At 44.6% G+C, this 12,890-nt stretch overlaps 1 protein-coding gene across 3 annotated transcripts; it reads left to right on the top strand.

Moving 5' to 3' along the window:
• The first annotated feature begins 318 nt into the window (after window positions 1-318).
• On the top strand, window positions 319-4,521 carry LOC143726061 (uncharacterized). 3 transcript variants are annotated; one of them, XM_077219050.1, is made up of 8 exons: window positions 319-361; window positions 814-1,006; window positions 1,225-1,284; window positions 2,182-2,375; window positions 2,483-2,637; window positions 2,752-3,260; window positions 3,352-3,560; window positions 3,637-4,521. In XM_077219050.1, the coding sequence occupies exons 2-8, from the start codon at window positions 988-990 to the stop codon at window positions 3,832-3,834; spliced, it is 1,344 nt and encodes a 447-aa protein (XP_077075165.1). In that variant the 5' UTR covers window positions 319-361; window positions 814-987; the 3' UTR covers window positions 3,835-4,521. The 3 variants fall into 3 exon arrangements, with proteins under 3 accessions (XP_077075165.1, XP_077075179.1, XP_077075172.1); XM_077219057.1 differs by having other exon boundaries at window positions 321-361; window positions 928-1,006; XM_077219064.1 differs by lacking the exon at window positions 814-1,006.
• The last annotated feature ends 8,369 nt before the right edge of the window (window positions 4,522-12,890 follow it).

The raw sequence follows: 12,890 nt of genomic DNA, 5'->3' as shown, positions 1-12,890 counted from the left end.
CCCCACTCTGTGGAATAATCTCCCGATTCAAATTAAAATAGCTTCCACTTTATCTGAGTTTAAAGCTGCTCTTAAAACTTATCTGTTTGCCTCGGCTTTTAACATATAATGTATCCTGTTTTTAATGGTTATAAGTGATTCAAGTTCAAATGGAACTTGAACTTGAACTATACTTTTTTTTACTAGGGCAGAGGTTTAGATGTTGACTTTTGAGGAACCGATGTTCTTTTCTTAATCTTTCTTAAGTAACGAGTCATTCACCACATCATGACGTGATGTCTGATTTGAGTCATAAATACAGCTACTGTCTGTAAGTGTGAGACAGCTGAAGTCTTTCAGGAGAACACAGAATACATATACTGTAAGTGTATTATAACTTCTATTCACAATTTACTTAAAATATACTTTGTAGTGGCTCTCCAAAGTAGGCTACACCAGCTAGCATTATGAAAATTAACCATGGTTTTATTATAGTTAAAATGTAGTAACCATGTTGTTTTTGCGGATTGATTACCATTTATATAATCACAGTTTTACTACACATACCATGATTACCCTTAACAAAAATAAGTTTATTCAAGTGCGCTATTTATTGTGGTCCTCAAATACAAAGTTGCACTTTTCTAAAGTGCTTTTGCATTTTTTTATTCCTCTTAGGGAAAATATAAGTGGAGTGGTTTCGAATGCATTTTCCACTTGACCTCTGTTTCATGCCGTGTCATGCTAATGTGAATTAATTCATTAATTTCCTGTGACTTAATTGTGTTTTTGTGAGTTCTTAATTGATTAAAACAAATTTCACTGTGGTTGCAGGTTATGCATAACTTGTTGGGCTCTGGTTTCCCCCACAGTCCAAATACATGCAAGTTAGGTGTGAATGTGAGTGTGTCCCAGAATTTGTCCCAATCAAATGTGTGTGTAAAGCAGACCCTGCAAATGAGCGGGAATCAACATTGGCAATGTGTCAGTGGAAGATCATTATCTTGAATGCTGCTGAACGCTTGTGGTGTGTACTGGACTTCAAAGAACTCATGTGTTGTGACCTTTTTACAGTCTATGGCTGTGACCACTAATCTATATACATTTATTCATTTATATAGATCAGTGGGCGTGACCCATACAACAGTCTTATCATGTGATCTGTCCATCTTCTAATGTCTGATGCCATAAGCATCATCTCTTGTTGATTAGCCTTCACTATTTGTATTTCTTTTGTGCCTCTAGAGACTTTACTTCTGGAGGCTTCACCAGATACACTCTGTCAAAAAATGGCTGATAGCAAAGGTACGATTTTCTATTTCAAACTGAAATTTTGCTTAAAATAATAATTTTTTGTGGATATTTTCATTGCAAGTGCCGAGCATGACGGAGTAAAAATTACACTGTTAATCATTTTTGTAATTTTCTAAATGTTTAGCTGCTGTTTTCTCGCACCCTTTGACTCTTAAAGTCAGCAAGGAATTACATTTTTATCCTATTTATTTTCTAAACGCATGTTATAGATTCTAATGTGAGCCTCCTCCATGCATCCCCCATTGTTAAAAAAAATGTATGTTGACATTCATAAAGTTTTTTCAAAACATTACTGGATTTTCTGGTGAAGCATCAGACTTCTCTCTGGCGATGCAGGACTTCATCCAATCATTTATTCTTCTTAAACTCCGCCCCTACAAGCTCAGCTCATCTGCATACACTAGAGTGCCACGCCCACATCTCAACATCCAATCAATAACCGATGCATAGAACCAAGTCAGGATTATTGCATATAATCCATTTCATCTGTGATAATGTAAACAACTTGTAAGTGTCACTACAGTGCCTACAAATATTTGTACAGGCTTCTACATCACTGTCATCACAAATAATACCATATTACAGTACAATACGTGCATCATCAGCCACAGGAAGTACATTTACATATACTTTAGGTTTATTTCATGGCACTTATATTGATGTAATATATTTTTAAATGACAACATTTCTGAAGCTATACATTACTGTGAATGTACAATATCAAATATGCATCATTAATTGCATGCATTACCAACTTAATTGTACAACTCAAAGCATAATTGTAACAGTATTGTTCCTGAAGTAAATACCAAAAACCAACTTTAACTTGTTTAGTGTTGCTAACCTAAAAAATAACCAAATGACTCACTATGTTTGGATGTATCTCAGAACTTGTTTCCAGTGACTCCACAAGCAGTCCTGAGTTCATCCAGGCGCTTCTTCCGTCTGCGGAGCGAACGGCTCTCCTCTATCACATGTCTTATCTGTGTCTGGGTAAAGTCCCTGAGCTGGAGCGTCTGATCAGAGAACGAGCTCTCGATACACAACTGCTGTTCGGATCCTCTGAGGCTCTTCTGATGAAGGTATTCATCCATGTTCATTATTCAACAGCTTTATTATATCCAGACTTTGGTTCATGATACAAACCATGACCATGACACATTTCAAAAGAAATGTCCCTTCTTTACAGTGTGTAGGAACCAGCGAAAACCTTGTCAAATCGCTGCTGCCCAGTCTGAAGGTGGCTGTGGAAAAAAACAAACCACAATTAGCACTGAAATTCCTAGAAAAGGCAAAAGAGTGGATCAGTGCGATCATAATAGATGTTAAAGATATTGTGAAGAGGTAAGAAAATGAATCGGAAAACATTACCAAATAAAATACTTGTGTAATGTACAAAAACCAGCTGATGATTTAAATAAACTCATACTAAATATCTGATACTTGATGCACATCCAGGTATGATAAACATAACAGAGATGTAGCCTCATCAACCAGTGACATCATCACTGTAAAGAGAGAGACAGAGAAGAAGCAGCAGCAACAAACCAGTGAGATGAAGGCACTTCAGAAGATTATTGATGGTCTGGAAGCAAACCTTCTTAACATCAGTAAAGAGATAGAAGACAATGAGAAAAAGATTGAGGTGAAGAACACAGAGATACAAAAATTTATCAGCAGCATCACCGGCACCACGGAAGAAAAGGCGATACAGATGCCTGGTGTGACGCCCATGATGGGATCAGGTGTTGCTATATTTTCAATGATGGTGCCATTTGTGGAAAATATTATAAGTTACATTTGCAAAATGGTGACAACCACTTCACAGGAATCTATGATCAAAACTCTTCAGAATGGTTTATCTGAGCTCACAGATGCACAGCGACGTCTGAAAGAGAGAGAGTGGGAGATCCAGAACCAGCTGATGGACAATCAGCTGAAGATGGCCAAATTAAAAATTGAAAACGGTGAGACGCCACCGTGTTTTCTTGTTAATATTTAAAAATCATGTGCATTTTGGCTTTGCTCATCTGTTTACTTCTGTAACGGACATCACAGGTCAGATGCCCAGCGTCACAAACCTTGATGAAGTCCAGACGTGCCTGTCCCGAATCCAGCAAATTCTGGTCCAGCTTCAGAAGTTCTGGGAGAAAGTGTGTTCTCTGCTGGACATGCTGAAGGATAGGACCTTCGCTGGGGAGATTTGGATTGGTGATCTTGAAGATCTGAAGGAACAGTTCCTGGAGTCCATCGATGCAGCTAAAGAGGTAAACGATGATGATAATGATGTTTCTAAGGTTCTGCTATTGTTCAAACCTCTGATGCTACATTTCATTTGAACAGGGTTGGACAAAGTTTGGCATCAGCTGCTCGAAAGCCGACAAAATCTTCAGTGTTCAGTCGATTGAAGCCTACAGGTTTCTGGAGATCAGTCCTTCATCTCTGTCTAAAGAAGCGTGGCAGAAAGAGTATGAGAGCGTGAAAGAGAAACTACAGAAAATAAGAGCAAATTCTGTCAGTCCTGCAGCCATTATGGAGTGAGATCTACAAAGATGAATTACCAGGAAATAAAAGTGAAATTTCAGCACCAATGCTTCTGCTTTCTTTCATATCAACTCTGACCTGTCTTCCTTCACATTTCACGCTGCTAATAATTTACTCAGGGTAAACAATTAAACAATTAAAGTGTGCACATGATGATGGACAAGAGTCATCCCATATTCAATTAAGTCATTCAACTGTTATCTAAGAGTTAGCAATAGGCATATTTTTAAAGAGCTGTAGACTTGAAAATGACAAAGACATTTGCTTTTATTGTGTAGGTGCTGATAGTGATCAAGGCAGAAATGTGTGTACATCGGGGGTCTGTGAACTGTCACATCTTTAGTACAGTGGGGGAAGCTGTAATTATCTGATTGGTCAGTTTGAATGGGTCACAATCACATGGTCAAGGAAGGGATATAATAATATTGCAACTGTTGCTCTCGCTCTTTTATTATCTGCTCTTCTTTTCCTCTGGGTCCCTTTCTTGTGTTACTCTTTCTTTGCCTTCTCTTTTCTATGTTTCTCACTCTCTACATTCTCTCTCTCTCTTTCTAGCCCTCAGGTAACATTTTACTGCCGGGTACGATTAATGGAATAAGTTTTTATCATCTCATATATCTATTTTGTTACTATTTTAAATGTGACCATAATTAAATATTGTCATTAAACCCTTTCAATTACAAATGATGTGCTAACTAGTTTTTGTTTGGCATTAAGATTAATGTGCTACCCACTGCAATACAATATCACACTATAGCAATGCTTTCCCACATATTTTGCTATTATAACTGTGCTTCTTTTTGTCGTTGGTATAAGTAGCAGTGGGTGGTAATAGGCAAGACATGTACAGTTTTCTATGATCTTGCTGATAACGTTTCTTTAGTCATCCGGCAGTCCTACAGAGTCTTTTAGTCATCTCCCACCACACATGTGTAATCCAGTTTTGAGAGTTGGGTAACTCTCCCACTCTTTACTCTAGATACAACTTACGGTATATTTTTGCCACTTTGGCGTAGCAATCATTTGAACATAAAGCTACAAGTTATCGCACAAAAAAACCCATCACACATGAATGATCACGTCTGCCTGCTGATTGCTGATCGCTGATTGACTAAAAGTGTGCCAGCCGACTCTGCGTGAGTGCCAAGTTAAACCCTACATTATGTGGACAAAATGATGGCAATATCCAAGATTTGTCACAACTTTTTGTGTTACTTTGGTGTTTAGAGTGCGATAAAAGCGTTTATCACTGGCTTAGAAACTAGTTGTTTCTCATTATGTCGGGAATGCTAACCCCGTGTAGCGAATATATTTCAGAACATGAACAGTGGCATAAATAGACCCCCCCCCCCCCCCCCCCGCCCAAACAATATATTTTTTCACTTAAAACTGTTGAGGAGTTGTTTCCGTCACTATATGTTTACTTTCCTCTCCTCTTTTTGCCTGATTTTTGTTTAAACACGGCAGCACCGTGAATCAAAGATGCGGCGTCGCTTCGGCGAATCCACTCTCCCTCACAGCCAATTAGTGTTTTGCAATGTTCCTAGACAACCAATCAATTAATGCAAAATAGGTGCACGAAATAGCGCAGACGTAGTGCAAGGGCACAATTGTAAAATAATAATAATAATTTCAGGATCTTCGAGGACCCCTCAGACTTCAGGTCCCAATGAACTCGTTCCCCTTTCCCTCCACTTATGGCTTCCTCCACAAGTGTTCAATGATTTATTGATGACAGTGGTTTCTGGTGATTCAGCAGTGTTAGTTTTATTAGATTTAACCGCAGCCTTTGATACAATTGGTCATACGGTGCTGCCATCGCGGCTAGTGGAATATGTAGGGATTCAGGGGAAGGCCCTAAATTGGTCATACCTGACTGCTAGAAGCATGGCAGTGAGATTCGGCCAGTATACATCAAGATCTACATCACTTATATGTGGTGTGTCACAAGGCTCTATCCTGGCCCCAACACTTTTTTCGCTTTATATGCTCCCGATGGGAGATATTTTTAGGAGGTACGACATTGCATTTCATTGCTATGCAGATGACTTGCAAATACATTTACGGAAACGGAAGTAACCTGGAGCCTCTAATGTCCTGCCTGTCTGATCTTAAATCCCGGCTGGCTTCTAATTTTTTATATCTTAATGAAAGTAAGACTGAGGTTGTAGTGTTCAGCCCCAGAGCAACCAGGGGCGCAGCAGAGTTAAATTTCGGCCCACTTTCAATATATGTTAAAGAACGTGTTCAAAACTTGGGTGTTTATATTGATAGCTCCCTGAAGCTGAATGCACAGATAAATTATGTGGTAAAGACACGTTTATTTCATTTGAGAAACTTGGCTAAGATGAAATCATGTCTGACGTATAAGAGCCTTGAAATTTAAATTCATGCTCTTATATCATCAAGACTTGATTATTGTAACTCTCTATATAAGGGTATTAGTCAAGTATCCATTCTACGGCTGCAAAAGGTTCAAAACGCGGCAGCGAGATTATTATTGAATATTAAAAAACGTGAACACATCACTCCATCTTTGATCTCTATACTTTGGCTCCCTGTACAATATAAAATTGATTTTAAACTTATTTTATTGGTGTATAAATCACTCCATGACCTTACACCGACTTATTTATCAGCTCTGTTAATGGAGTATCAGTCAGGAAGAACTTTGAGATCATCAACTCAAAAGTTACTGAAAATTTCAAGGACCAAGTTAAGCCAGAAAGGGGATTGTGCTTTTTCAGTAGTAGCGCCAAGACTTTGGAATAGCTTACCATTATATGTTACTAGGGATGCTGACTCTGTACATGTTTTTAAAGTACAACTTAAAGCAGCACTATGTAGTTCCCCTTCAGGGACTACGGCTGCGTGTAATCGCAGTGGGAACGCCCCCCAGCGTAACGCGTCTGAAGCATGAATGAAATCAGTCAAAGGAGAAAATGGAGCATCACAGCAAGTGACGTCATTGACCAGGAAGCTATAAATATCCCCTGAATACACAAGCCGCCAGCTTCTGTCACTTCAGCAGCGCTCTGTGTGTGTGAACTGAAATCTCGATTGTGTTTGTCTGTTCTGTCAGGAGTTTATCACTATATATATATATATAAAAAACCAAAGAATATGAGCGAGCAGTATAAGAAGTGTGTTTCCCCCTGTACACGACACATCACGGGTGGGGATTCACACCAGCTATGTGTGGCTTGTTTGGGAGTTCAGCATGCCCAGTTGGCTCTCGAGGGAGTCGATTGTGAGCATTGCGAGCGCAGAGAACTCTGCGCTCGCGGCGATCGCTCTTCGAGGAGAGCGGTATGCTGCGAGCACCCCGAGGCTTGGGTCCCGCTTCTGTTGAGGCAGAGCGGCGGCGTTTGTCTTGGGGCTCGCAGATGGATCTCACCGGCGACGTTGAGACGGGCCCCGCCCTATCTCAGCTTTCTCCGGCGGGATCCAGTGCCTCTCACCCGGCTCTGGAAGCACGCGCTGCGGCGGTTACTTCTGCCCGGGTGGAGGCACATGATGATGTTGATTTAAGATTGTCCAGGAGCTGAGGAGCTGGATGTCGAAAGCTTTTCATCTGTGGAAACTAGTTTGCCACATTATACTGCAAATGATGAAGGTTTGAAGGATGTGCTATCTCGGGCTGTTGAAAAGCTTAGTATCGATTGGCCAGCTGATAGACAGCAGTCTAGAAATAAAAGTAAACTAGACTATAGATTTCTGTCTGCATCACCTCAACCTTCTCGCCGGTGCCTACAGTTCTTCCCAGACCTTCATGCTGAGGTTTCAAAGACCTGGGTTAGACCGGTTTCTAGCAGGATTTACACAAATCAGTCTAATGCTTATGGTAACATTTCTGGTGCTAAATCTGCTGGTTATGTGACGATGCCGAAGGCAGAGGAGACGCTCGCGAGCTATCTCTCGCCTGCTTCGTCGTCTTCACTTAAAGCACCGGCTCTTCCATCGAGACCACTAAAAAATACCTCTGTGCTGGTGGACAAGGCTTATGGCTGGGCAGGCGGCTGCTTGTCTACATACGATGGCTATTATGCAGGCTTATCAGGGCGACCTGCTAAAAGATGCGTGTGAGGGGGGGGAAATTTCCGCTGATATGATTAGCGAACTCAGGCAGACTGCCGATCTCACTCTTCGTGCTACCAGAGAGACCGCAAAATCTATCGGTCGGTCTATGGCAGCCATGGTGGCCACAGAAAGGCACTTAATGTTGAGTCAGACCTCCATGAAAGAAAAAGACAAATCTCTCCTTTTAAATGCTCCCGTTTCGCCTGCGGGCCTCTTCGGTGACGCTCTTCTTTCTATCACGGAGAGGTTCCAGGAAGAGAAAAAACAGGCAGCTGCTTTTCATAAATACATCCCTCTTAAATTGCGTGTCACTGGGGCTGCTGAACGAGGGCAGTCCCAGCCGTCGAGTTCGTCCTCCAAAAGAGCACAGCAGAAGCGGAGTGTCGCGTCTCGTGCCCCCCCGCAGAGAGACTGGAGGGACGAGGCGGGGCGCTCTCCGGCGCGGCCTTCCCGGGGCAGGACTGATCCAAGGACAGTCATTGTCGCTAGGAAGGCCGCGTCGAAAAAATCCTGACGGGCTGAACGTCAGGACTCTGAGGGTGGTCCCCATCGGGAAAGACTTGAGTTCACCCCACAAAAACACGGTGGCCTGTCTTTCTCGATGCCCTCAGGGGTCTGTTCTACTAACCCTGCCTATACAGGGCGTAGAGAGACTCGGCGAGCGGTTTCCCGAGGGACGCTCGCCCCCTCTGAGGAGGGTTGTGAAGTGCTCAGACCAGCTGTTTCCTGCCAGTATGTTACAGGGCGCTGCGTCTGTCACTCGGGATGTTCATCCAGAGGCCAGCCTCGAGAGGCTGGTTCCCTTAGTAGAGTTCCTGGCTGAATGGGAAATACTTCCCAATGTTTCTCAGTGGGTCCTGAATATCATATAGAACGGGTACGCTATTCAGTTCAGAACGCGTCCACCTCGGTTCAGAGGGGTTCTGCCTACTGTGGTGGGCCCCGAGCAGGCTCTGGTATTAGAACAGGAGGTAAAAACTCTGCTGCAGAAAGAGGCTATAGAACGGATTCCTCCACCCAGCAGGGAGTTAGGATATTACACCCGGTACTTCATCGTTCCGAAAAAAGATGGAGGGCTGCGTCCCATTCTAGATCTGCGTCTCTTAAATCGCACTGTTGGGAAGCTCAAATTCAAAATGCTCACTCTCGAGCAGATCGTGTCACAAATCAGATTCGAGGACTGGTTTGTCACGATAGATCTAAAGGACGCCTACTTCCATGTTTCTATCCTCCCTCAACACAGGAAGTTCCTGAGGTTCGCTTTCGGGGGCGAAGCGTACCAATATCGGGTTCTTCCGTTTGGCCTAGCACTGTCACCCTGCACGTTCACGAAGTGTATGGATGCAGCTATAGCTCCGCTCAGGCTGCAGGGCATCCGTATTCTGAACTATATAGACGATTGGTTAATTCTAGCTCAGTCGGAACAGCAGGCGGTTCGGCATCGAGATGCTGTTCTTGCTCACATCAAAAGATTGGGGTTGAGGCTCAACGCCAAGAAGAGTGTTCTTTCTCCATTACAGAGAACCACCTTTCTCGGTGTAGTATGGGATTCGACGACGATGCAGGCACGATTGTCACCTGCTCGTGTTGCTTCGATTCTCGCCGCAGTATATCAGGTCAAGCTAGGCCACTCCTCCACCGTAAAACAGTTCCAGAGACTGTTAGGTCTCATGGCGGCTACGTCCAACGTGATACCCTTTGGCCTCCTGCCCGAGGGGAGATCCTTTTCGCATGACCATGAGTTCGCAACGGTGTCATCGCGTCCTGGTTATGTGGAAAGATCCTTGCTTTCTGTCCCAAGGACCTGTGTTGGGAGCTCCTTGTCGTCGCGTTTTGCTAACGTCAGATGCCTCTCTCAGGGGTTGGGGAGCGATCATGAGTGGTCGCCCAGCTCGGGGTCTGTGGAAGGACCATCACCGTCTATGGCACATAAATTGTCTAGAGATGTTGGCAGTATTTCAGGCTCTGAAACACTTCCTCCCAGACCTAAGTGGCCACCACGTCCTTGTCCGAACAGACAACACGTCGGTGGTCTCTTATATCAACCATCAGGGGGGTCTGCGTTCTCGCCCGCTGTACAAACTGGCACGTCAGATCCTTCTATGGTCCCAGGGGAAAATTCTTTCTCTGAGAGCTATTTATCTCCCGGGGTATTTAAATCAGGGGGCAGACATCCTGTCGAGGCAGGGGCCGAGGCCCGGGGAATGGAGTCTTCACCCCGAGGTGGTGGAGCTCCTATGGGAGCATTTCGGTCGTGCCGAGGTAGACCTATTTGCTTCCCGAGAGACATCTCACTGTCTACTGTGGTTCTCTCTCAGCCAACCAGCCCCACTGGGGTTGGATGCGATGGTACATCCATGGCCGAGGTCACGCTTGTACGCTTTTCCCCCGATCGCTCTGCTCCCGGGAGTTCTGGAGAGGGTTCGCCGGGACGGGCTCAGTCTTCTGTTAATAGCCCCGTTCTGGCCGGCCCGAGTATGGTTTGCGGACCTAGTGTCTCTCCTTGACGGCTCTCCCCTAGAGATACCGATCAGGAGACATCTACTCTCTCAGGCGAGTGGGTCGATCCTTCACCCCCGCCCACAACTATGGAGGCTGTGGGCTTGGCCTCTGAGGGGGCCCAGCTCGTAGACTCTGGTCTCTCGACTGAGGTCGTTGAGACTATCCTCCAATCCAGAGCTCCCGCCACGAGGAAGTTATATGCCGCGAGGTGGAAACTTCACCTCTTGGTGCAGAGAGCGCCAGCAGGACCCAGTTAACTGCCCAGTTGGTACAGTGCTGGATTTCCTGCAGGACCCTCTCTCCACAGGGTTATCCCCGCACCACGCTCCTTCAAGTGGAGGTTCTCTCGGGAGACACCCACTTGTATCTCGCTTCTTCATGGCGCCCTGAGGCTGAGGCCTGCAGTTCGCACGAGGGTACCATCTTGGGATCTGGCCATTGTCTTAGAGGGTCTCTCCCTAGCTCCCTTCGAGCCCATCGAGGAAGTTTCGGAAAAGTTCCTTACACTTAAGACTATCCTTCTTCTTGCTATCTCGTCTCTAAAAAGAATTGGAGATATTCAAGCATTCTCGGTGGCTCCCTCGTGCCTGGAATTTGCTCCTGGTTCGGTTAAGGCTTTTCTCTGTCCTAGACCAGGGTATGTTCCTAAGGTGCCAACCACCTCCGTTAGACCTATAGTACTGCAGGCCTTCTGTCCTCCGCCTTTTTTGACGTCAGACCAGGAGAAATTGAATTTGCTGTGTCCCGTTAGGGCTTTAGATGCTTATGTCCACAGAGCTGCCCTGTGGAGGAAATAGTAACAGTTGTTCGTCTGTTTTGGGTCACCTAAGAAGGGGTGTCCTGCATCTAAGCAAAGGATGAGCAAGTGGGTGGTCGAGGCCATCTCACTCGCTTACGTTTCGGCCGGTCAGCCTTCACCTTTGGCTGTAAGGGCCCATTCTACCAGGAGTATGGCTGCCTCTACTGCTCTTCTTTCAGGGACTTCTCTTCAGGACATTTGTGATGCGGCAGGCTGGTCCTCACCGCACACTTTCGTCAGGTTTTATTCTCTCGATTTTAGCTCCACTACTGGGGCTCAGGTTCTCTCTTCGGCTTGTGTCTCCTAGTCACACACGACGGGGACCTGTTCGTATGGGGATGTGGGTATTGCGTTCCCACTGCGATTACACGCAGCGGTAGTCCCTGAAGGGGAACATCCCGGGTTACGCATGTAACCCTAGTTCCCCGAAGGGACGGACGCTGCGTGTCCTGCCACACTCCCGGCATCCCCTTGGGTCGCTTGCTTCAGTAACATTAGAAGCTGGCGGCTTGTGTATTCAGGGGATATTTATAGCTTCCTGGTCAATGACGTCATTTGCTGTGACGCTCCATTTTCTCCTTTGACTGATTTCATTCATGCTTCAGACGCGTTACGCTGGGGGGCGTTCCCACTGCGATTACACGCAGCGTCCGTCCCTTCGGGGAACTAGGGTTACATACGTAACCCGGGACGTTTTTCAACCTTCATAATATATTTCCAAGAACCTTGAGATGGTACATTGACATACAATAGGTTGAATGACATATCTGCCATAGCCTGACAGTGTCTGTATCGCTTTTACTGGCACTATGTAACATCGGGTTGCGAGTAGTAACCCGAGCACAAAAAGAACTACAAAATTCGACTGCTTTACGGCATACGTCACTTCCCCCACCACCTTCCACTTCCTCAGATTCTGACGTGAGAGCTCAACTAGCGTTTGATTGCCGTCTGTATGTTGATGTCATGGCCAAAGCAGCAACTAAAAGGAAGAAGGCAAACGTTTTGTCAGAGGAGACTAAAAAAAGGAAAAGTGACAAAATAAAAGGCCGGACAAGGATCAATATTGGTCTAGCGTTCGTTCGCTGGCGTGAGCTAGGAAGGAAGAGGGGTGCCCGACCGATGCTGACCTGGCCGTCATGCTGTTGGACTAGTAAATGTATTCCTTGCATACTATCTCTATTGTTTCGAATTTGTCGTCTGCCTGACCATGTTACGGAATCTATCTGTTCCTCCATTTATCTTCATGATAGTCATGTTGGTTTATTTATTTTTCTGGTGAAAGTGTCTTGCCTCAGGATATAATGCAAATCGATTTTACAAGTTTGCAGATTCATCTATGGTAGCTTGATATTATAATATTGACGATATATGGCTATTAGCCTACAAACATTGAATTGAATTAGCATATCCATTATGTAAAACAGTAGCCAATAGGCTACTGTAATGACGCTGGGTTGTAAACGTGAGCTATGCGATCTTTTGACGTTTGGAATAAAATAAAACCCATGAAATTATATTTATATGACATGCTGAAATATATGCCAATGTACCTGGGAGGAAGACATTTCACACGCAATGCTGGCAGTCTGTCCAAGACATGAGAACTCAAGATGGTATCGGCTTGTCAACAAATGCACGTGAATCCCCTGGAGTAACCATGACAGATTCT

Source organism: Siphateles boraxobius, unplaced genomic scaffold (genome assembly GCF_051911475.1).
Source record: "Siphateles boraxobius isolate OS27281-9 unplaced genomic scaffold, OSU_SipBor_1 12, whole genome shotgun sequence".
NCBI classification, from domain to species: Eukaryota; Metazoa; Chordata; class Actinopteri; order Cypriniformes; family Leuciscidae; genus Siphateles; species Siphateles boraxobius.
This window is presented reverse-complemented; position numbering and strand designations above follow the sequence as displayed.

Bases quoted from the DNA above. Each gene is read 5' to 3' on its own strand.
- LOC143726061 (XM_077219050.1), top strand. The intron at 3,261-3,351 runs GTGAGACGCCAC...CGGACATCACAG, and splicing joins CAAATTAAAAATTGAAAACG to GTCAGATGCCCAGCGTCACA. The intron at 3,561-3,636 runs GTAAACGATGAT...TCATTTGAACAG, and splicing joins CCATCGATGCAGCTAAAGAG to GGTTGGACAAAGTTTGGCAT.